At 41.5% G+C, this 22,521-nt stretch overlaps 1 protein-coding gene across 1 annotated transcript; it reads left to right on the top strand.

Annotated features, from left to right (window-relative positions):
• The first annotated feature begins 425 nt into the window (after positions 1-425).
• Positions 426-15,544, top strand: adra1ba (adrenoceptor alpha 1Ba). Its single transcript, XM_031826976.1, has 2 exons — positions 426-1,521; positions 14,202-15,544. The coding sequence occupies exons 1-2, from the start codon at positions 552-554 to the stop codon at positions 14,741-14,743; spliced, it is 1,512 nt and encodes a 503-aa protein (XP_031682836.1). The 5' UTR covers positions 426-551; the 3' UTR covers positions 14,744-15,544.
• Positions 15,545-22,521: the final 6,977 nt, after the last annotated feature.

A 22,521-nucleotide genomic window follows, 5' to 3' on the forward strand; every position in this document is an offset into this window, starting at 1 on the left:
CGTGTAGATTGCGGTTTAAGATAATGACTATATGTGTAATGAGCAGTACAGGTTAGTGCTTTGATTTGTTGTCCTTCTTATATCAATTCAAGAAGTAAACTGTTAGCGCGCTGGTATTTACTTGCAGTATGGGTGTCAAAATGTTTAGGTCAATCCAGAAAGGGGAGGAAAGGTTGTATCTTGTGCGCATGGATGCGGGAGGGGTCCCTCAGTGGTGTCGCTGTGTTTCAGCAGTTTGTATCACCACGGTGGGAGCGCTGCAGTGGGGAGGGAACTGAGTGAGAGGCGACAGTCACGACGACTGTAGTAGCTGGTTAAAGTTATATAATCATGTGTTATGAGACTTAATTTTTCCGGACATCATGGGATTATGGAATCACACCATAAAAGGCAATTGCGTTTTTTCTCGGAGTTTTGCGCTCATTCTTCGTAATTGTTTTAGTTTGATTACCATTGAAAATTAAGTACACAGGTGATGTAAGAAAATAAACAAAGTTTGTGTTGATCCATGGATTTACACATACCTGGTATGGAGGAACAGGGTCGTCAACATGAATTTTGATACTGCTGATGAAGTCAACTTCTGGAGTAACCGTTCCTCGGAGCTGTACTCGGAGACACAGGGACCATTATCTGCAAATAATTCCAACTTGACCACAGCAAATGGCACAGACAATAACACAGACACGAATCCGCTGGACCTTACCCGAGCCGTGTCCGTTGGTATAGTTCTGGGCGCGTTCATTCTGTTCGCAATCGTGGGCAACATACTCGTAATACTTTCCGTTGTATGCAACAGACACCTGCGCATCCCAACAAACTATTTCATTATCAACCTCGCCATTGCGGACCTGTTGCTGGGTACAACGGTGCTGCCGGTGTCTGCAACATTGGAGATTCTTGACTACTGGGTATTCGGGAGGATATTCTGTGACATCTGGGCGGCAGTGGACGTGCTATGTTGCACTGCTTCCATTATGAGCCTGTGCGTAATATCCATAGACCGTTATATAGGAGTGCGCTACCCACTGCAGTACCCCTGTATAGTAACAGAGAAAAGAGCCCTTTTGGCCATGCTCGGTGTTTGGGTTCTCGCTACTGTCATTTCCATTGGACCTCTGCTCGGGTGGAAACAACCACCCTCAAATGACGACACCATTTGCCCCATCACCGAAGAGCCCTTTTACGCACTATTCTCGTCATTGGGTTCATTTTACATACCTCTGGCCGTCATCCTTTGCATGTACTGTCAGGTTTATGTAGTTGCCAAACGGACCACTAAGAACTTAGAGGCGGGGGTCATGAAAGAACACATGGACTCGAATGAGCTCACGCTCAGGATCCACTGCAAAAACGCACAACTACAGGAATACTGCGGCGCAGGCAAGGGCCAGACACGGAGCACGCTAACAGTCAAACTGCTCAAGTTCTCCCGAGAGAAGAAAGCTGCTAAAACGCTCGGTGTCGTGGTGGGCATGTTTATTCTCTGCTGGCTGCCATTCTTCCTCGTGCTGCCCATCGGTAGGTTTGGGGTTTTGTTGAGCAAACTGTTGTCATCATTGCCCCCTAGTTGCATTAGGTTAAATTGAACCACATAACTGATAGACAGGACACTGAATGCATTCATTCTGTTTGTAACAAAGAAACCTTGAAAATGAGTGTGGTCACCAGGCACGAGCACATACAGGGCTCTCCCTGGCAGAGCACATGACCCCTTGCCCTTCCGGTCTCCAAAGTGCCCTTTTGGGTGGTGGTATTATTTTCCCCAAAAATATATATTTTTGTATATTTTTTTTGTCATTGTTGTTCGGATCCCACTTCCCGCAAGTCATCAAGTTCGCCACCCCCCACCCCCCACCCAGTCTGTTGGTTGCACATGTTGATCGTTTGTCCTTCCGCGTCACTTTACACACAGACAATGTCAGCTAAACATAGAATGAAGATGTTTATCTGTCTCTCTGTGACGGCCGAAAACTTCATAGTTGAATATTAATAGCCTGAAAAGTTCGCAATGTTATAAACAAGCGAATCAATGCCACATTTTTTCATATTTAAAACAAGCCAACTGAATGCTAAATATAAGCTAAATATTGACATCACTTTCATGTAGGCCCATGTGCAATCGATGGACCTACATCCGAGCCGCTACAATGTTCTTATCTATTAAGCCTATAGGCTACTATTATCTAAAAGCTTACGCATTTCACTGTAGCCTAACCAATAACCTAAAGGTCAACATATTAGGTATATGTCAACGTTGCTTAACTTGCTACTTCATGTTTAATTATTTTAATTGTTTATTTATTTCATTGTAGAATAGCTGTACCCTAAGCCTACTTTAAGCTAAATTCCTGCCTGCCCTTAGGCTACACTGATTTGTTGAGCAATATTTGCGAAAACCATTGTCATATCCTATTTTTAGGTCACATTGATAGTTTCTATAGCAAACGAGGGAATTAGCGACTTTTACAGTTTACACAAACTGAAGAAATTCAGAATTGACATAAACCAACATTGCATACAAAATAGCACGAGAACACTTAGAATGCATAACACATGGCAAAAAAACAAAACACTTAAATACATAATAGGCTACAAAACATGTTTTCTCATAATTGGAAAACTGTACTGTGTAAAAAAAATATATATAAAAAAAGATTACTTCGAATAGCCATAAAACATTTAAAAGCTACAGCGAGCTCTTTGGTCTATATACTGGAGTCATTTTCAGCACGGGACAGCTCCTGTAAAGGCTCCTGTAAAGGCCGTTCAGTTTCAGATTGTAACAAGTGCACTGCGTGGTGTTTTGGGAAAAGGGCGTGACATCTTATTTTTAGGATGCATCGTTAAAACACTCGTAAACCAAAATTCCATCACTATCGGGATTCAGGAAACCCGGCCCGGGCCTTTGTCCCAGTCTGCCCTGTACGGGTATTGCGCACGCCCGGTATCCAAACATTGAGAGATGCGGTCACTGTCGGAGTGTGTGCAGCTAGCTACCTAGTATACATATCAGCGGTACTGCCACAACGGCGTTATATTTGATTAGTACTTGATAACACCATATTTAGCCTACATAATTCGGTCTGGTTGGCTGATATGCGCAGCAGAGAGCGACAAAAAGACAGAGGTAGGCGAAATCACAATCAGTAAAATAAATTAAACTAGCTGGCAGATCAACATCAAAGATCAGCTGATTAGCGGACTCCCTTTTACCGATGTCAACCAAGTAACTTAGTTACTTACAATTTGGGATGATGAGAAAATAAAAATACAATCTTTACAGGCATTTTGGTATGTTATGAATTTCGAGTTATGATTTATGAAAGTAAAACAAAAAATCAAGCAGGGTGCCTTTTTAAAAATGTTGAGCACCTGTCCCTGAAAGGTCTGTGCATGGCGCTGTGTGTGTGACATAAGAGGACAGCATATATCTGTACAGGATATTCTCTGCTTATCATTCTCACACAAGCACACAGGCATTTATTTACACACACACACAGTCTCTCTCTCTGACACACACACAGATACTATTTTTTCCAAATACAGTATACCAATAATATAGAGTTTTCATAAGTCTGAAGGTAGTCATGTCAAAAATAAAATAATTTGGTTAGGCAGAAAAGGGGTTAATCAGACGCAGTAGGTCTACACCCATGCCAAAACGTGAAAGTGGGGTATGACAGTAAAATACAACTTCCTTTTATTATCGAAAGGTTAACTTGTCAAAAATGTAAAGATAGAAAAAGACCTGTGGCACCAGAAAATGGAGGTAGCTAGTTAGGGGTAGCTTGGTTGTAGCATAAGGGTGCAATGGTGCACGAATCTGGTGTACTAATAAATCATTTATTGTGGGTGCTAATGGGGGTGGTTGGCCTCTTCTTGTGTGTGTTTTAGCGCCGGCAAGCCTCTATCTTGAGTTTCCCATGTTCCCAGCACCTCTTAAATCAAGTGAGCAACACATTACACATCAAAGTGGATTCCTCCTACATCTGTTGTTGACATGGAACAGTTCAGAGAGATGAAACAGACTTTTATACATGAGTCCTTTCCATCCCCTGCCCTCTATATTCGTCTATATTTACTGAATTATGACCACCCTGAAACACCATGTCCATTTAGAAATGTAAACCGTAGCATGTTCATGCTCTTTGAAAGTCTCATTTCCAAATCGCAGGCCCAAAGTCTTAATTCTTTCCATCTGGACTTCACACAGTTAACTGGACATTTTTCATTTCAATTTTGTAAAGCAAAAACTCAGTAGGCCTATACGACAGGGAGAGTCTATAAATACAGGAGATACTATATTTTCAATGATTGATTACTGGTATACTAATTATTCTGTGCTTTTACTAAACCAGTGTGTCTATCACAGAAATACATCCTGAATGAAGGGTGACATCAGTCAGTCATGACCTTGCGTGAGATAAGAGAAATGTACATCTTTGTGGTGATAATCAGGTTATTTTGGCTTTGCTCAAATGACCCAGTTACAATGTCAAATTGTGGCTCCCTATTGGTTCCTGGGGCCTTCTCAGGGTGTGATGTAGACTGGCTGTGTGGATGGCAGAGATGGAGACAATAATATACGCACTGAGCAGAGCGGCGACCTAGCCTGGCCACACCATGGACGTGGAAGCATTGTGTAGAGTAGAGGGATGGCATCTAGTACAGATCACACAGAGTACTATATGGTGAACAATCTGACAGTACTTTGGGTAGTAGCCTAGTTAGTCAAGTTCACAAATCATGTTTTTATTGTCAATTGCACAACTACAGTGAAATGCCTTGCTTGCTCATTGCAGTAATCAATATCAGTAGTACAATAAAAAAAATGTTTTTAAGTTAAGTAGAACAAAAACACACAAGAAATAGAAATAAGAACATAAGAAAATAAGTAAGCTATATATATAGGGTCAGTGCCAGAGTCAGTGCCAATACCATATTTACAATGTGCAGGGATACTGGAGTGGTAGAGTTAGATATGTCTAGGGCTAAGGCATCAGGATATATGATAAACTGAGTAGCAGCAGCGTATATGATGGTTGTATGTGAGTGTGTGTGAGTGTGTGTGTGTGTAGAGTCAATATGAATGTGTGTGCGTGTTATGTATGAGCAAATTAAGTGTGAGTTTTGGAGTGTCAGTGTAAGTGAGTGTGAGTGAGTGTGTAGAGTGTGCATAGAGTGACTGCTGCAGACATCGGTGTCGTTGGACCCTCATCCAGACACTCAGGGACTTCTGTTAAAGATAATAAAAATGTTGTTGGTTTGAACGATTGTAGCTTTTCTAACATTGGTTGTAATTTCCTCCTTCTATGGTTTTTGGAATATGATGTCTGATATATTTGTTATGAGTCCAGGAAGCAACAATAAGCCCTGAATAGCCCTGTCTTTGCTATCTCTACCAGTATATCAGTGATATTATATAAATTATATTAAAACTATATAATCTGTTACATCACCTGTTATTATTTACTTAAGGTATGGAGATTGGGAGTGGTTATTATCTCAGTTATGCAATAAAGCCCTAGATTTAAACAGTAATAATTGGAATATAGAAGGTGTTTTCATTGGAAATGAATGGTAGTCCTTAAAAGCACTCCCTTAGACAAATTGGATAAAAATAGCTGGGTGAAGAATTCTTGGTGTTCATATTTGACAGACTTGTTGCTATTGCAACTGCCAGGATATTAAAGTATCTTTGTGAGAGCTTTTTCAGATTGTGTGTGACAATACTTCCACTTTTCAATGCCAGAATACATTTTAAAATGTTCAAACTCTCTGCCTTGACCCGCCAAAGGCATGTTTTGTTTTTGTCACCCAACATGATGTAGTAACCACAAACTATAGTGCTCTGTGACCTATTGTGCCTGTATTTTATGGCTTGTCCTCAGGCGGAGCTGGTGAAGAATAGAAGGATAGATTTTATGGGACAAACAGGAAACAGCATTTTTTCAATTGACCACTGATGGTGTTGATCAGTATAGCTGTTGAGGGCTTCTGTTTTTTTCATCTCAGAACTCACTAGATGAACCAAAATATTACCTGCTAAAGATACTGACCCTCCAATGATTGTTGCTTTCCAAGTTATGTAACCAATATTTACTATTTTACCACGGTTACAGTTAAATGCATATGCATGATATTGCATTCCCACCATATTTAATAGATGTTTCCCATAATGTTTCAGATTAGTTAACTTATCAACCCAAATTCTCCAGTGAGCTGGACCTTGAGTGTGATATGATGGTGATAGGTTCCTGATGCTTTTAGAGGGCAGGGGGCAGGACTGCAGTGGGAATGCCAAGGCACTCATACAGTAGGTCCCACTTACTATCATGCATCTTAAAGCCCTCTTTAAAAATGGCTTTTGACATGATATTTTATTCCATGCTTTTGTCCATTAATGTGTGTACATTAAATGGCGCCGGAGAAGATGGCTGCCGTTTTATGGGCTGTTTACCAACCATGCTATTTGGTTAGATTTTTTCATACTGTTGGTAACTTATTTTGTACATAATGTTGCTGCTATTGTCTCTTATGTCCGGAAAGAGCTTCTAGAAATCAGAACAGCAATTACTCGCCTTGAACTGGACGAATAATTTCTCTTTAATGAGTCGGATGAGAGGGATTTACTCCAGACACCAAAACAAGGCCCTCATCCCGTCATTCGCAGAAGAAAGAGACGGAAAAGATCATGCGGAAGGATATCGGGGTGCCTTGTGAGGATCAGCCGACGATTGGATAATGTGCCCTTGCCATCAGTAGTTTTGGCCTGTGTACAATTGCTGGATAATAACTTGGACGAACTAAAAGCACTTATATCCTACCAACGGGACATTAAAAACTGTAATATCTTATGTTTCACCTAGTCGTAGTTAACGACGACATGAATAGCATACAGCTGGCGGGTTATACATTGTATCAGCAGGATAGACAGCAGCCTCTGGTAAGACAAGGGGAGGCAGACTATGTCTATTTGTAAATAACAGTTGGAGCACGATATCTAAGGAAGTCTCTAGGTTTTGCTTGCCTGAGGTAGAGTATCTCATGATAAGCTGTAGACCACACTATCTACCTAGAGTTTTTATCTGTATTTTTCGTAGCTGTCTGCATACCACCACAGACCGATGCTGGCACTAAGATTGCACTCAATGAACTGTATACCGCCAAAAGCAAACAGGAAACGCTTATCCAGAGGCGGTACTCTTAGTGGCCGGGGACTTTAATGTCGGGAAACTTAAATCCATTTTACCAAATTTCTACCAGCATGTTAAATGTGCATTCAGAGGGGGAAAAAACTCTGGACCACCTATACTCCACACACAAAGACACGTACAAAGCTCTCCCTCGCCCTCCATTTGACATATCTGACCATAATTTTATCCTCCTGATTCCTGCTACAAGCATGATTATTTTATTTTTTTCAAAAAAATTATCACAAACATTGTGATTCCACTTTGACTTTAATTAAAGCAGGAAGCACCAGTGACTCGGTCAATAAAACAGTGGTCAGATGAAGCAGATGCTAAGCTACAGAACTGTTTTGCTAGCACAGACTGGAATATGGTTCTTCTGATGGCATTGAGGAGTACACCACATCAGTCACTGGCTTCATCAATAAATGCATTGATGACGTTGCCCCCTCAGTGACTGTATGAACATACCCCACCCAGAAGCTATGGATTAAAGGAAACATCCGCATTGAGCTAAAGGGTAGAGCTGCTGTTTTCAAGGAGCGGGACTCTAACCCGGAAGCTTATAAGAAATCCCGCTATGCCCTCCAATGAACCATCAAACAGGTAAATCAAATCGTACTACACAGGCTCCGACGCTCATCGGATGTGGCAGAGCTTGCAAACTATTACAGACTATACAAAGGGAAGCACAGCCGAGAGCTGCCCAGTGACACAAGCCTACCAGATTAGCTAAATTACTTATGTGCTCTCTTCGAGGATAATAACACTGAAACATGCATGAGAGCATCAGCTGTTCTGGACGACTGTGTGATCATGCTCTCCACAGCCGATGTGAGCAAGACCTGTTGTAACTACCCATCCCGTGTCCGGGATCGTTGTCATCATCTGACACTAATTAGCATAACGCAACGGACATAAATATTACTAGAAAATATTCATATTCATGAAATCACAAGTGAAATATATTGAAACACAGCTTAGCCTTTTGTTAATCACCCTGTCGTCTCATATTTTGAAAATATGCTTTACAGCCAAAGCAAGACAAGCATTTGTGTAAGTTTATCGATAGCCTAGCATAGCATTATGTCCAGCTAGCAGTAGGCAACTTGGTCACGAAAATCAGAAAAGCAATCAAATTAAATCACCTTTGATGAGCTTCGGATGTTTTCACTCACAAGACTCCCAGTTAGATAGCAAATGTTCCTTTTTTCCAAAAATATTATTTATGGAGGCGAAATAGCTCCGTTTGTTCTTCACGTTTGGCTGAGAAATCGACCGAAATTTGTGGTCACGAAAACGCCGAAAAATATTCCAAATTAGCTCCATAATATCGACAGAAACATGGCAAACGTTGTTTATAATCAATCCTCAAGGTGTTTTTCAAATATCTATTCGATAATATATCAACTGGGACAGTTGGCTTTTCAGTAGGACCGAGAGGAAAAATGGCTACCTCTGTATTTTACGCAAGAATCACTCTGAGAGTCATCCGGTGACCACTTATGCAATATAGTCACTTACGCTCATTCGTCAACATAAATGCGTGAAACTACTTCAAAATGCTGTAGACACCTTGGGGAATACGTAGAAAAAGGAATCTGGTTGATAGCCCATTCACTGCTCAATAGGTACGCATCAGAACGCAGAGCTTTCAAAACATGAGTCACTTCCAGATTGGATTTTTCTCAGGCTTTCACCTGTAATATCAGTTCTGTTATACTCACAGATAATATTTTTACAGTTTTGGAAACTTTAGAGTGTTTTCTATCCTAAGCTGTCATTTATATGCATATTCTAGCATCTTGTCCTGACAAAATAGCCTATTTACTCTGGGAAAGTTATTTTTCCAAAAATGAAAATACTGCCCCCTAGTTACAAGAAGTTTTAAACAGGTCAACATTCACAAGGCCACATGGCCAGACGGATTACCAGGATGTGTACTCCAAGCATGTGCTGACCACCTGGCAAGTGTCTTCTCTGACAATTTCAACCACTCCCTGTCTGAGTCTGTAATACCAACATGTTTCAAGTAGACCACCATAGTCCCTGTGGCCAAGAACACTAAGGTAACCTGCCAAAATGTCTACCAACCCATAGCACTCACATCTGTAGCCATGGAGTGCTTTGAAAGGCTGGTCATGGCTCACATCAACACCATTATCCCAGAAAACCTAGACCCACTCCAATTTGCATACTGCCCCAACAGATCCACAGATGATGCAATCTCTATTGCACTCCACCCTGCCCCTTCACACCTGGACAAAAGGAACACCTTTGTGAGAATGCTGTTCATTGACTACAGCTCAGCGTTCAACACCATAGTTTCCTCAAAGCTCATCACTAAGCTAAGGACCTTGGGACTACACACCTCCCTCTGCAACTGGATCCTGGATGCAACTGGATCCTGGACTTCCTGACGGGCCGCCCCCAGGTGGTAAGGGTAGGTAACAACACATCCGCCATGCTGATCCTCAACACTGGGGCCCCTCAGGGGTGCGTGCTCAGTCACCTCCTGTACTCCCTGTTCATTCATGACTGCACGGCAAGGCACGACTCCAAAACCATCATTAAGTTTACCGATGACACAACAGTGGTAGGCCTGATCACCAACAATGACGAGACAGCATATAGGGAGGAGGTCAGAGACCTGGCCGTGTGGTGCCAGGACAACAACCTCTCCCTCAATGACATCAAGACTAAGGAGATGATTGTGGACTACAGGAAAAGGAAGACCGAGCCCACCCCCATTCTCATCGACAGAGCTATAGTGGAGCAGGCTGAGAGCTTCAAGTTCCTTGGTGTCCACATAAGCAACAAACTAACATGGTCCAAGCACACCAAGACAGTCGATAAGAGGGCACGACAAATCCTATTCCCCCTCAGGAGACAGAAAAGATTTGGCATGGGTCCTCAAATCCTCAAAAGGTTCTACAGCTGCACCATCGAGAGCATCCTGACTGGTTGCATCACTGCCTGGTATGGCAACTGCTCGGCCTCCGCCTGCAAGGCACCACAGAGGGTAGTGCGTATGGCCCAGTACATCACTGGGGCCAAGCTTCCTGCCATCCAGGACCTCTATACCAGGCAGTGTCAGAGGAAGGCCCTAAAAATTGTCAACGACTCCAGCCACCCTAGTCATAGACTGTTCTCTCTGCTACCACACGGAAAGCGGTACCGGAGCACCAAGTCTAGGTCCAAGTGTCACATTCTGACCTTAGTTCTTTTGTTATGTCTTTGTTTTAGGTTGAGTTGGGTGGGAAGTCTATGTTCTTTTTTCTATGATTTGGTATTTCTGTGTTTGGCCTGGTATGGTTCTCAATCAGAGGCAGCTGTCAATCGTTGTCCCTGATTGAGAACCATACTTAGGCAGCCTGTTTTCACCCTTGAGTTGTGGGTGATTATTTTCCGTGTTTGTGTTTGAGCCACACAGGACTGTTTTGTTTGTTTCACGGTGTTGTTTTGTATTTTGTCATGTTCAGTTTTTCTTATTAAATTATGGACACTTACCACGCTGAAAATTGGTCCGATCTATCTTACTCCTCATCAGAGGAAGATGACGAACATTACACCAAGAGGTTTCTAAACAGCTTTTACCCCCAAGCCATCAGACTACTGAACATCTAATCAAATGGCGACCTAGACTCTATTCACTATTTTACGCTGCTGCTGCTCTCTCTAATTATCTATGTATAAGTCACTTATATATTTCTACCTACATACTACCTCAATTACCTCAAGTAACCAGTGACTCTGTACCGGTACCCCGGGAAATTTTTTATTTAACCTTTACTTAACTAGGCAAGTCAGCTAAGAACAACTTCTTATTTACAATGACAACCTAGGAACAGTGGGTTAACTGCCTTGTTAATGGGCAGAACAACAAATGTTTACCTTGTCAGCTCGGGGATTCAATCTAGCAACCTTTCGGTTACTGGCCCTAGGCTACCTGCCGCTATGGCTGTTTATTGTTTATTGCTGCTCTAAATTATTGTTATTATTATTATTTAATTTTTTTAAATGTTTTTTTTCTTAAAACTGCATTGTTGGTTAAGGGCTTGTATGTAAGCATTTCACTGTAAGGTCTACACCTGTTGTATTCGGCGCATGTGACAAATACTATTTGATTGGATTTGATTTTATTCCTTGACCACACTATCATAATCAGGTATGTGTTAACAAACATGCCCAAACCAGAAAATGGATAAATCCTTCCTATAAAAATTAACTGCTCATTTTGACAATCTGTAGTCAATGTTTCTGTCCTAAAATGGAAATACCAGTTATGTAGCTAAAATGCGTAGCACAAATAGTCATTTGACAGCATCAGTGATAAAAGTAAAAATATTCCCAGTCTGTCTGGACCTCTGAGAAATTAATGTGCCAACATGACTGTTGTTTTCTCATTCCATGTTACTCAATGCCCGGGAATACAGTTCCTCTAAGGACCTCCACATTTGTAGAAGAGGGCATGGACTGAGAGATTCCATTTGAGATGATTTCTATGTATGGCGATTGATTGTGAAACCATGATAGATTGAGGAGTTTGCTGCATTATCCTGAGTTCTCCTCCCCCTCCCTCTATAGCATGCTGTTTTTTAGCAGCACTCAGGACATAGCCAGGAGATGTGTTGAAAGCCAGCAGCCTCACAGGGCTCTGCATACTGGAAGCCTACTGTACATTTGATTGTCCCCCCATTCATAGTCAAATGTATTGCATCAGTCTTTGCTTTGTTGTTTACTACCTCGCAACATTGACTACCTTTCTGTGGTTGGCTCATTAGTTTGTCAGAATTCAGCAGCCGTCAAGCCGGACTCAGACATTTTGTAGATAAGACGGGCAGCCAGTGTTGTCCGGATGTGTGAAGGACTTGGCGAGTAGATGAAATGGCCAACTGGTATGTGTAAATAAAGCCCTAGGAGATGGACTGTGCAAGTGGGATTGAGAGAGAAGTTGGACAGAGTGCACTGTGATTTGTTAGCCTGGATTCCACAGTTGCACGGCGCGAAGAAGCATCCTAAATCTTTGCATGTAAGCACTATCAGAGTAAAGTGGGTTCCTGGCTTCTGGTGACTACGGAGGTTGGGGGATGAGGGCGTTACAGTTAGTGGAATAGCGTTGTGGAAGCTCCGGCTATGAAGGCACTTTGCCCTGGACAATAAAGCCAGCCAGTAGCACATGATTAAAGTGTAAACACAGTCTCTCCTAGGGACAGGCTGGGAAATGACAAATGTGTCCTTGAATGAGATGGTTCTATGAGCCATGGCTCTATTCTGAGGAAACACTGTAATAACTCTGGTTAATCTTCTCTCCATCCCAAAGCCGAAAGAGAGAAATAGGATAGAATGCAACATCTTTCTCTTCAGGTTTTCATCCAATAACGTGACAGCCAAGGCTTCTGTGGCAAGACATACCAAAGTGGATGATTACACAATGCTGAGTCCAAAAATGCCAAAAAAGGGGATGCGATGTGTATCGGGGGATGAGTGCGAGGGTTTGTTAAAGAGTGGACTCCCAGCAGCTGAAAGCCTCTGGGATTAGTGTGCCTGTAAAATGGGGAAGAATTTGGAATGATGGCGGATGTCTGTGACCTTTGTTTATGAGCTGGAGACAGCAAAGATGAAACTTGAAAAAGTGCACAGTAGTGTCGTCACAGTAGCTTACTGTAATGATTTCTATATTTAATTGGGGTGCTTGTAAATCCTGCCTATAACTTTTTTTTACTACTTTTCTTCAATAGTATTGGAAACTCAGTAGCTTATTCAGAATCAGTGGAAGCACATGCAAGGTTGGTAGGGTTGACCTCAGTGATTAAAGGCCCAGTGCATTCAAAGTGCAGTTTTTCCTGTGTTTTGTATCATATTGTACAACAGCTGATGAAACTAACACTGAAAAAGTGTGAAAACATTTGATCAGTGTTATTTCCTGATAATTGCTGGTTGAAAACACAATCTACACAGGACCTTCTAATCAGCAGGTTTGCATGGGCGGGAATCTTTGTCTTCCATGCGGTAATTGGTTAATAGATCAATAACAAAGAGTTTTCAGTTTCCCTCCCTCAGACCATTCCCAGAAGTCCTAGCGAAATTCTTGCAAGATAAATCGTTTTTTGCTAAAAAGCTATTTTTGCCCATTTTAATTCAAATCTATTACAGTAAGGTACTTAATTGTGACCCATAAATTATTTGATATTGATATAAAACCAGCTAAATTGGGCCTTTAAGGAGAGTATAGTACTGTACACTAATGACGTGTGCTGTCAGTGAGTCATGCTATCTTTCTCTAAAACATTCCAAAACAGGAAACAGTCAAGACAGTAGAATCAGCACCAAAATGGTAATACTTGGAATCACTGTAATAATTGTAATAATTGGAGAACCACCAATCTCTATATCTCTATAGTGTATGATACTCCCGTGTCACTATACACCTGAGGCACGGGAGTTCATACACTATAGATTATGCCCTCTATAGTTGAACGAATGTATGATTAAAAATAAATACTTTTGCCAGTTGTACAATTGATAATAGTGTTTGATGCTTCAACAAAACCAGTTGAGTGAAGCCCCGCTTGTACTCTTTAAAAGTTCTCATCAGCTTGGTCACTGATCGTTGATCTGAAAAGTCTGGGAAGGGGAAAGTTGAGCGATTGAAACCCCACCAAGCCTATATTTCACCTTTCCTGTCTTTCCAGATCCTTGGTCTCGAGCGAGAGGAGGATGCCAGTGATAAAGTAGCTGCTGGTACATTGACTGTCTGTGAGGTTCTTTTGATGAATGCTGCCATCTATTGATAACCAAACATAATGCATTGAAGAGATGGTTCAGCGTTTACATAGTTTTCTCAGATACAGTATATCTACCACCACAGTGCATACCACCTCTTATATTTAAAATGTAAAGTTAAGTTAAAATATATAACAGATATAAGATATAATATATAATGACATTGTTTTTGGACATCTCTGACCATTTATGACACGTTTTCTCCATGTAATGTCCCAGGCTCATTCAACGCCAACCTGCGTCCCCCGGAGACGTTCTTTAAGGTGATCTTCTGGCTGGGCTACTTCAACAGCTGCCTGAATCCCATCATCTACCCCTGCTACAGCCGAGAGTTCAAACAGGCCTTCATCCGCATCCTCAAGTGCCGCTGCCATCAGAAGAAAAAGCAGAAGGGCTGGAGGGCCTACTACAACTACCGTTCCTCTCACCTGGGCTCCACCAACAACTCCTACCTGAACGGGAGTCAGCAGACCCTGTCCTCTGTCAACCCCAGCCCTCGCTGTGTGAGCAAAGGATCCGGCTCTCGCCTGGAGTCTGGGTGGGGCCATGGCTCCCTGTCCCCCTGCCTGTCTCTGCCTGGGAGCCCCTTCACCAGCCAGATGAGGGCCCTTCCTGGGGCTGTCCGCCAGAGCACCAGCAGAACTATCAGAGTCAACCTGGCCTCCCCCCTGGCCAGGGAGCCAGTGCATGCCAATGGACAGAGTGGGAATGGAAAGGTGGAGCATGGGGCAATCCGGGGAACACCTGAGACAATAATGTAATGGCGGGTTGGAGCATCAGTCATAAGCCTGGACAATGCCGTTTGATAGTCTGTACTTATGCAACGGTAGCCTTTACATCCAGGTGCATGTGGGTATTTTATACTGGATGCTGAAATATGGACAAAGGCCTAACTACTGTAGCAGTCTGGATTTAAGATTTACGCATCACACCAGAGGGTCAATGGTCAATGTGTCCGTAAGTATTTATTACTAAAAGTCTGATTGCTTGTAGTTCCATGTCCTCCAAATGTCCTTTTAAATAATTATTTGTATTATTAAAGGATACTTTTAGACAGAACACTGAAGGCCTCTGCTACTGCACAAAACCTTTTCAGAATAACATGTGCAGCTCTGGCACATACAACTTTTTATTTTTATCGTTTTGGTACTATTTTCACAATTATGGTGTGAATTTTCAAAACTCTTAGTACAAAACTCAAAATGGGTAGCACTTGTAATGCAGCCTGTCTTAATTCAAACCCTTTCATTGTCCATTTATTTCATTTGTAGACATATTTTACCACACAACCGTTGATCCACAATATAGATTAACTCTGAAATATAGTGAGTACATTGATTTAATCATCAAAACACAACATCATAATATCTTCTCAATTTAGTTATTTTAAATAGCAGTTAATCCACTAGCAAAACATCTTAGACACTTGTTTCTATCATGTTTCAGGTAAGACCCAAATGCAGACTGTTGTTGTAACAATGTTTAGCACAGCAACAGGGGCAGGCAAACGACAGGTCAGGTCAGACAGGGGTCTATAATCCAGAGTAGTGGGGCAACGGGATGGCAGGCAGGCTCAGGGTCAGGTCAGGCAGTGGTCAGGCAGGCGGGCTCAGAGTCAGTACAGGCAAGGGTCAAAACCAGGAGGGCGAGAAAAAGAGAGACTGGGAAAAAGCAGGAGCTGAGACAAAACGCTGGTTGACTTGACAAGCAAAACGAACTGGCACAGACAAACAGAGAACACAGGAATAAGTACCAGGGGGACAATGGGGAAGATGGGCGACACCTGGAGGGGGGTGGAGACAAGCACAAGGACTGGTGAAACAGATCAGGGCGTGACAGTTTAAAATGGCATTTTACTGTAAATTACAGTACATTATACCTTTTTCACATCAGGCAATACACCTGCACTACCCATTACAATTGACTGAGCATTACATTTCCATAATGTCCATTATCCCATGTGTGATGAAAGGTGTGACTATTGTAGACATCTGTTTAACAGGCACTAGTTTGCAGTAAATATCTTCATTGTTCATGCACCTGGGGAAAAAGCTTTTGGCATGGCGAATCTAAGCCTGACATTGGTCTGAATTTATGTAATCATATGCCTCATCCATGGCCTGAAGGAGGGTGTTACATTCATGGAGATGACATTCATGCATCTTCCAAATGTATTGTAATTGTGTATTGTATTGGTTCTGTACATGGCTCAGTGCATAAGAGCATGGCACTAGGAAAAGGGGATACCTAGCATAACTGAAATATGTCTTACACATTTAACCCAACCCCTCTGAATCAGAGAGGTGTAGGGGGCTGCCTTAATCAACATAGGCAAGTAGTTGTTGTTTAACTGCCAAAAGAGTACTGTTGAGTAAAATCATGAAAGTAGTACATTCGAGAGTATATATATATACAGTTCAAGTCGGAAGTTTACATACACCTTAGCCAAATAGATTTAAACTCAGTTTTTCACAATTCCTGGCATGTAATGCCAGTAAAAATCCTCTGTCTTAGGTCAGTTAGGATCACCACTTTATTTTAAGAATGTGAAATATCAGAATAATAGTAGAGAGAATGATTTACTTCAGCTTGTATTTCTTTCATCACATTCCCAATGGGTCAGAAGTTTACATTGGTATTAGTATTAGGTAGCATTGCCTTTAAATTGTTGAACTTGGGTCAAACGTTTCGGTTAGCCTTCTACAAGCTTCCCACAATAAATTGGGTGAATTTTGGCCCATTCCTCCTGACACAGCTGGTGCAACGGAGTTAGGTTTATAGGCCTCCTTGCTCACACAAGCTTTTTCAGTTCTAACCACAAATTTTGTATAGGATTGAGTGAGGTTAGGACTTTGTGATGGCCACTCCAATACCTTGACTTTGTTGTCCTTAAGCTATTTTGCCACAACTTTGGCAGTAGGCAGTAAGACCCATTTGCAACCAAGCTTTAACTTCCTGACTGATGTCTTGAGATGTTGCTTCAATATATCCACATAACTTTCCTTCCACGCGATGCCATCTATTTTCTGAAGTGCACCAGTCCCTACTGTAGCAAAGCACCCCCACAACATGATGCTGCCACTACCGTGCTTCACGGTTGGGATGGTGTTCGTCGGCTTGCAAGCCTCCCCCTTTTCCTCCAAACATAACAATGGTCATTATGGCCAAACAGTTCTATTTTTGTTTCATCAGACCAGAGGACATTTCTCCAAAAAGTATGATCTTTGTCCCCATGGGCAGTTGCAAACCATAGTCTGTCTTTTTTGTGGTGGTTTTGGAGCAGTGGCTTCTTCATTGCTGAGCGGCCTTTCAGGTTATGTCGATATAGGACTCGTTTTACTGTGGGTATAGATACTTTTGTACCTGTTTCCTCCAGCATCTTCACAAGGTCCTTTGCTGTTGTTCTGGGATTGATTTGCACTTTTTGCGCCAAAGTACATTCGTCTCTAGGAGCGGTATGACAGCTGCGTGGTCCCATGGTGTTTATACTTGCATATTATCGTTTGTACAGATGAACATGGTACCTTCAGCCGTTTGGAAATTGCTCCCAAGGATGAACCAGACTTGTGGAGGTCTACAACTTTTTTTTCTTAGGTCTTGGCTGATTTCTTTTGATTTTCCCATGATGTCAAGCAAAGAGGCCCTGGGTTTGAAGGTAGGCCTTGAAAAACATCCACAGGTACACCTCCAATTTACTCAAATCATGTCAATTAGCCTATCAGAAGCTTCTAAATCCATGACATAATTTCCTGGAATTTTCCAAGCTGTTTAAAGGCACAGTCAACTTAGTGTATGTAAACTTCTGACCCACTGGAATTGTGACACAGGGAATTATAAGTGAAATAATCTGTCTTTAAACAGTTGTTGGAAAAATGACTTGTGCCATTCACAAAAGTTCAGTCAAAAGTTTTAGAACACCTACTCATTCAAGGGTTTTTGTTTGACTATTTTCTACACTGTAGAATAACATTGAATACATTAAAACTATGAAATAACACATATGGAATCACGTTGTAACCGAAAAAGTGTTTCTATTCTTTGGTCTGAGATTTTTGGTTCCAACGGCTGTGTCTTTGTGAGATGCGATGTGGGTGAGCAGATGATCTCCGCATGTGTATTTCCCACTGTAAAACATGGAGGATGAGGTGTTATAGTGTGGTGGTACTTTCCTGGTGACACTGTCTGTGATTTATTTAGAATTCAAGGCACACTTAACATAAATGGCTACCACAGCATTCTGCAGCGATATGCCATCCCATCTGGTTTGCGCTTAGTGGGACTATCATTTGTTTTTCAACAGGACAATGACCAAACGCACATCCAGGCTGTGTAAGGGCTGTTTTATCAAGAAGGAGAGTGATGGAGTGCTGCATCAGATGACCTGGCATCCACAATCCCCCGACCTCAACCCAATTGAGATTGTTTGGGATGTGTCGGACATCAAAACTATGAAATAACACATGAAATCATGTAGTAACCAAAAAAGTATTCAACAAATCAAAGTATATTTTGTAATTGAGTCTTCAAATAGCCATGTTTTGTCTTGATGACAGCTTTGCACACTCTTGACATTCTGCAAACCAGCTTCACCTGGAATGATTTTCCAAAAGTCTTAAAGTAGTTCCCACATATGCTGCGCACTTGCTGGCTGCTTTTCCTTCACTCTGCGGAGTGCAAAATATACTTTGATTTGTTGAATACTTTTTTGGTTACTACATGATTTCATGTGTTATTTCATAGTTTTGATGTCTTCACTATTATTCTACAATGTAGAAAATAGTAAAAATAAATAAAGAAAACCCCTTGAATGAGTAGGTGTTCTACAACTTTGGTATATATATGTATATATTTATCATACATTTCAGGTTTCTACTTTACAAACATACATTTTCATTATGTAGTTCTCAAAATCTGTAGTTAACAAACCAATTTACATGTTAAATCTATAGGTTTACCATACATTTAAGTGATTATCAATTAAAAGCAGTCGAATTAAGTAATAGTAAATGTCTCTTAAGAAAAGAGATGAGAATTATATCAAAATAATGAGAGCATTGCATTGGGAATAGCAATTACTTTATCTGAACATGTATTGCAATGTGAAAAATGTATTTCTAGATTAAACACTTAGTCAATTGAAAATGTGCTTAGACTTTTGAAATAACTGCCTTTTTTATTATCTGTTTTGAGATTTGTACTAAGAGTTGTGAAAATGTACCACATAAATTGCACCGAGGTGACAAAAAAAACTGTAACTAGGCCCTTGAAGGGGATCAACTTTGCCCCAAGTCTTGACTTTGGTTGCACTGCTCTGCATTGTAACATACACTGAGTGTACAAAAAATTAGGACACCTTTCCATGACATAGACTGACCAGGTGAATCCAAGTGAAAGCTATGATCCCTTATTGATGTCACTTGTTAAATCCACTTCAATTGGTGTAGATGAAGTGGAGGAGACAGGTTAAAGAAGTATTTTTAAGCCTTGAAACAATTGAGACTTGGATTGTGTGTCTGCCATTCAGAGGGTAAATGGGCAAGACAAAATATTTCAGTGCCTTTGAACAGGGTATGGTAGTAGTTTCCAGGCGCACCGGTTTTTGTCAAGAACTGCAACGCTGCTGGGTTTTCACGCTCAACAGTTTCCCATGTGTATCAAGAATGGGCCACCACCCAAAGGGGGTGCAAATCGATAACAAACTCAGCAAAAAAAGAAATGTCCTCTCAATATCAACTGTGTTTATTTTCAGCAAACTTAGCATGTGTAAATATTTGTATGAACATAACAAGATTCAACAACTGAGACATAAACTGAACAAGTTCCACAGACATGTGACTAACAGAAATGGAATAATGTGTCCCTGAACAAAGGGGGTGGGTCAAAATCAAAAGTAACAGTCCGTATCTGGTGTGGCCACCAGCTGCATTAAGTACTCCACCTCATGGACTGCACCAGTTTTGCCAGTTCTTACTGTCAGATGTTACCCCACTCTTCCACCAAGACACCTGCATGTTCCCAGACACTTCTGGGGGGAATGGCCCAAGCCCTCACCCTCTGATCTAACAGGTCCCAGACATGCTCAATGGGATTGAGATCTGGGCTCTTCGCTGGCCATGGCAAAACATTCCTGTCTTGCAGGAAATCACGCACAGAACGAGCAGTACGGCTGGTGGCATTGTCATGCTGGAGGGTCATGTCAGGATGAGCCTGCAGGAAGGGTACCACATGAAGGAGGATATCTTGCCTGTAACGTACAGCGTTGAGATGTGCCTGCAATGACGACAAGCTCAGTCCGATAATGCTGTGACACACCACTCCAGACAATGACGGACCCTCCACCTCCAAATCGATCACGCTACAGAGTACAGGCCTCGGTGTAACACTAATTCCTTCGACGATAAACACGAATCCGACCATCACCCCTGTGGAGTCAAAACCGTGACTCGTCAAGTGAAGAGCACTTTTTGCCAGTCCTGTCTGGTCCAGCGACTGTGGGTTTGTGCCGGTGATGTCTGGTGAGGACCTGCCTTACAACAGGCCTACAAACCCTCAGTCCAGCCTCTCTCAGCCTATTGCGGAGAGTCTGAGCACTGATGAAGGGATTGTGCATTCCTGGTGTAACTCGGGCAGTTGTTGTTGCCATCCTGTACCTGTGCCGCATGTGTGATGTTCGGATGTACGGATCCTGTGCAGGTGTTGTTACACATGGTCTGCCACTGAGAGGATGATCAGCTGTCCGTCCTGTCTCCCTGTAGCGCTGGCTTAGGGGTCTCACAGTACGGACATTGCAATTGATTACCCTGGCCAAATCTGCTGTCCTCATGCCTCCTTGCAGCATGCATAAGGCACATTCACGCAGTTGAGCAGGTACCCTGGGCATCTTTCTTTTGGTGTTTTTCAGAGTCAGTAGAAAAACCTCTTCGGTGTCCTAAGTTTTCATTACTGTGACCTTAATTGCCTACCGTCTGTAAGCTGTTAGTGTCTTAACGACCGTTCCACAGGTGCATGTTCCTTAATTGTTTATGGTTCATTGAACAAGCATGGGGAACCATGTTTAAACCCTTTACAATGAAGATCTGTGAAGGTATTTGTATTTTTACTAATTATCTTTGAAAGACAGGGTCCTGAAAAAGGGCCGGTTCTTTTTTTTTTGCTGAGTTTAGGAAGGTGTTCTTAATCTTTCATACACTCAGTGTGTATAAAAGATAATTGTCTTGACTATTTTGGAGGGTGAAACATATTCTTCTTGTCATATTGTGTTTGTTCTATTTGTATGTTGAGTGAAACATTTATATTTGATAGCTAGCTGCCCAGTAAAGGCTATTGAAAGCATTGTGTTGAGATCATTTAGGTTCATGGTTGACATCAATCCCCATGTGTATTTGGGTTTGTTCTCTCAATTTAAGAATGTATATGTAGTGTTCCACAACAGCCACTATGTAATGTAATATTGCATTTTTATTGTTTGAAGGCATGTATATATATGTGTGATGTATCTTGATTTACAGTATCGTATTGCAGCGTTTGTACACATTTGCAGCATTTGTAGTTCACATCTGCTAAACTTGGGATTGATATTGTATTTATTTATTTAGATGGCGGTATATGTGATAGAAAATGTTTTATTTAAAGGGGGAATGTGCTTTTTATCTCAAACAATTTAGAGGGACAGTGCAGTAACAATCTAACTATGCCGAATAAGATTTCAAATAAATACATTAAATGAAATTAAAATCAAGACCCTCTATGCCCTCTATGTTTTAATGTCATGTGCACAAGTACAGTGAAATGCCTTTCTTGCAAGCTCTGAATGGAAAGATATTGTAAAATCAAATGCCTTAATTCAGAAATACTACTAATAACGATAATGGATGTTAGCCCTCTTGAAAATGTATAGTCATATTAAAATGTATCAATCTTAATTCAGACAAAAATTATTACTTTACAGCTGGACTATGTGAGGGAGAACGGACCGTTGGAAACGTACAGTATACTACTCCATTTCTCCTACCAATCACTGTACATTCTGTTCAGCAGACACAGATAAGACAGCACAGAGTTGATTTCTGTGTCAATAAATGGATTTGTAGTGCATTGTTATTTAGTTTTGATTGCAAAGGTTAACGTGATAATAAACGTGATTTATGAACGTTCCTGGCTGTTCCTCATCATTTCTCAGTTTCATCATTATAATGTAGGTTATAACATACATATCACCCTCCTTTTAAGGGAATGGGACACATATTTATGGATAACTTAATAGATCACACATTCCAGTATCAACAGTATTTATTGTGGGTGAACAACAGCATTCACCAGGTGATAAAGGACCAGAAAATAAGCTCCTTATTAAGTGTGGCATCACTTGTCTGGGTCTTGTGGAATTTGGTAGCCTGAAGTGTTTATAGAACGATGCAAGTAATGATCTTAAGCACTGTCTGTTTGATGGCAGCATGAAAGCATAGCAGCAGAGGTCAAGGCATGACGTTTATCATCAGGGTCAAGAACACACTCCTTTGCAAATATGTCCCTAATCCAT

Source organism: Oncorhynchus kisutch, linkage group LG6 (genome assembly GCF_002021735.2).
Source record: "Oncorhynchus kisutch isolate 150728-3 linkage group LG6, Okis_V2, whole genome shotgun sequence".
NCBI classification, from domain to species: domain Eukaryota; kingdom Metazoa; phylum Chordata; class Actinopteri; order Salmoniformes; family Salmonidae; genus Oncorhynchus; species Oncorhynchus kisutch.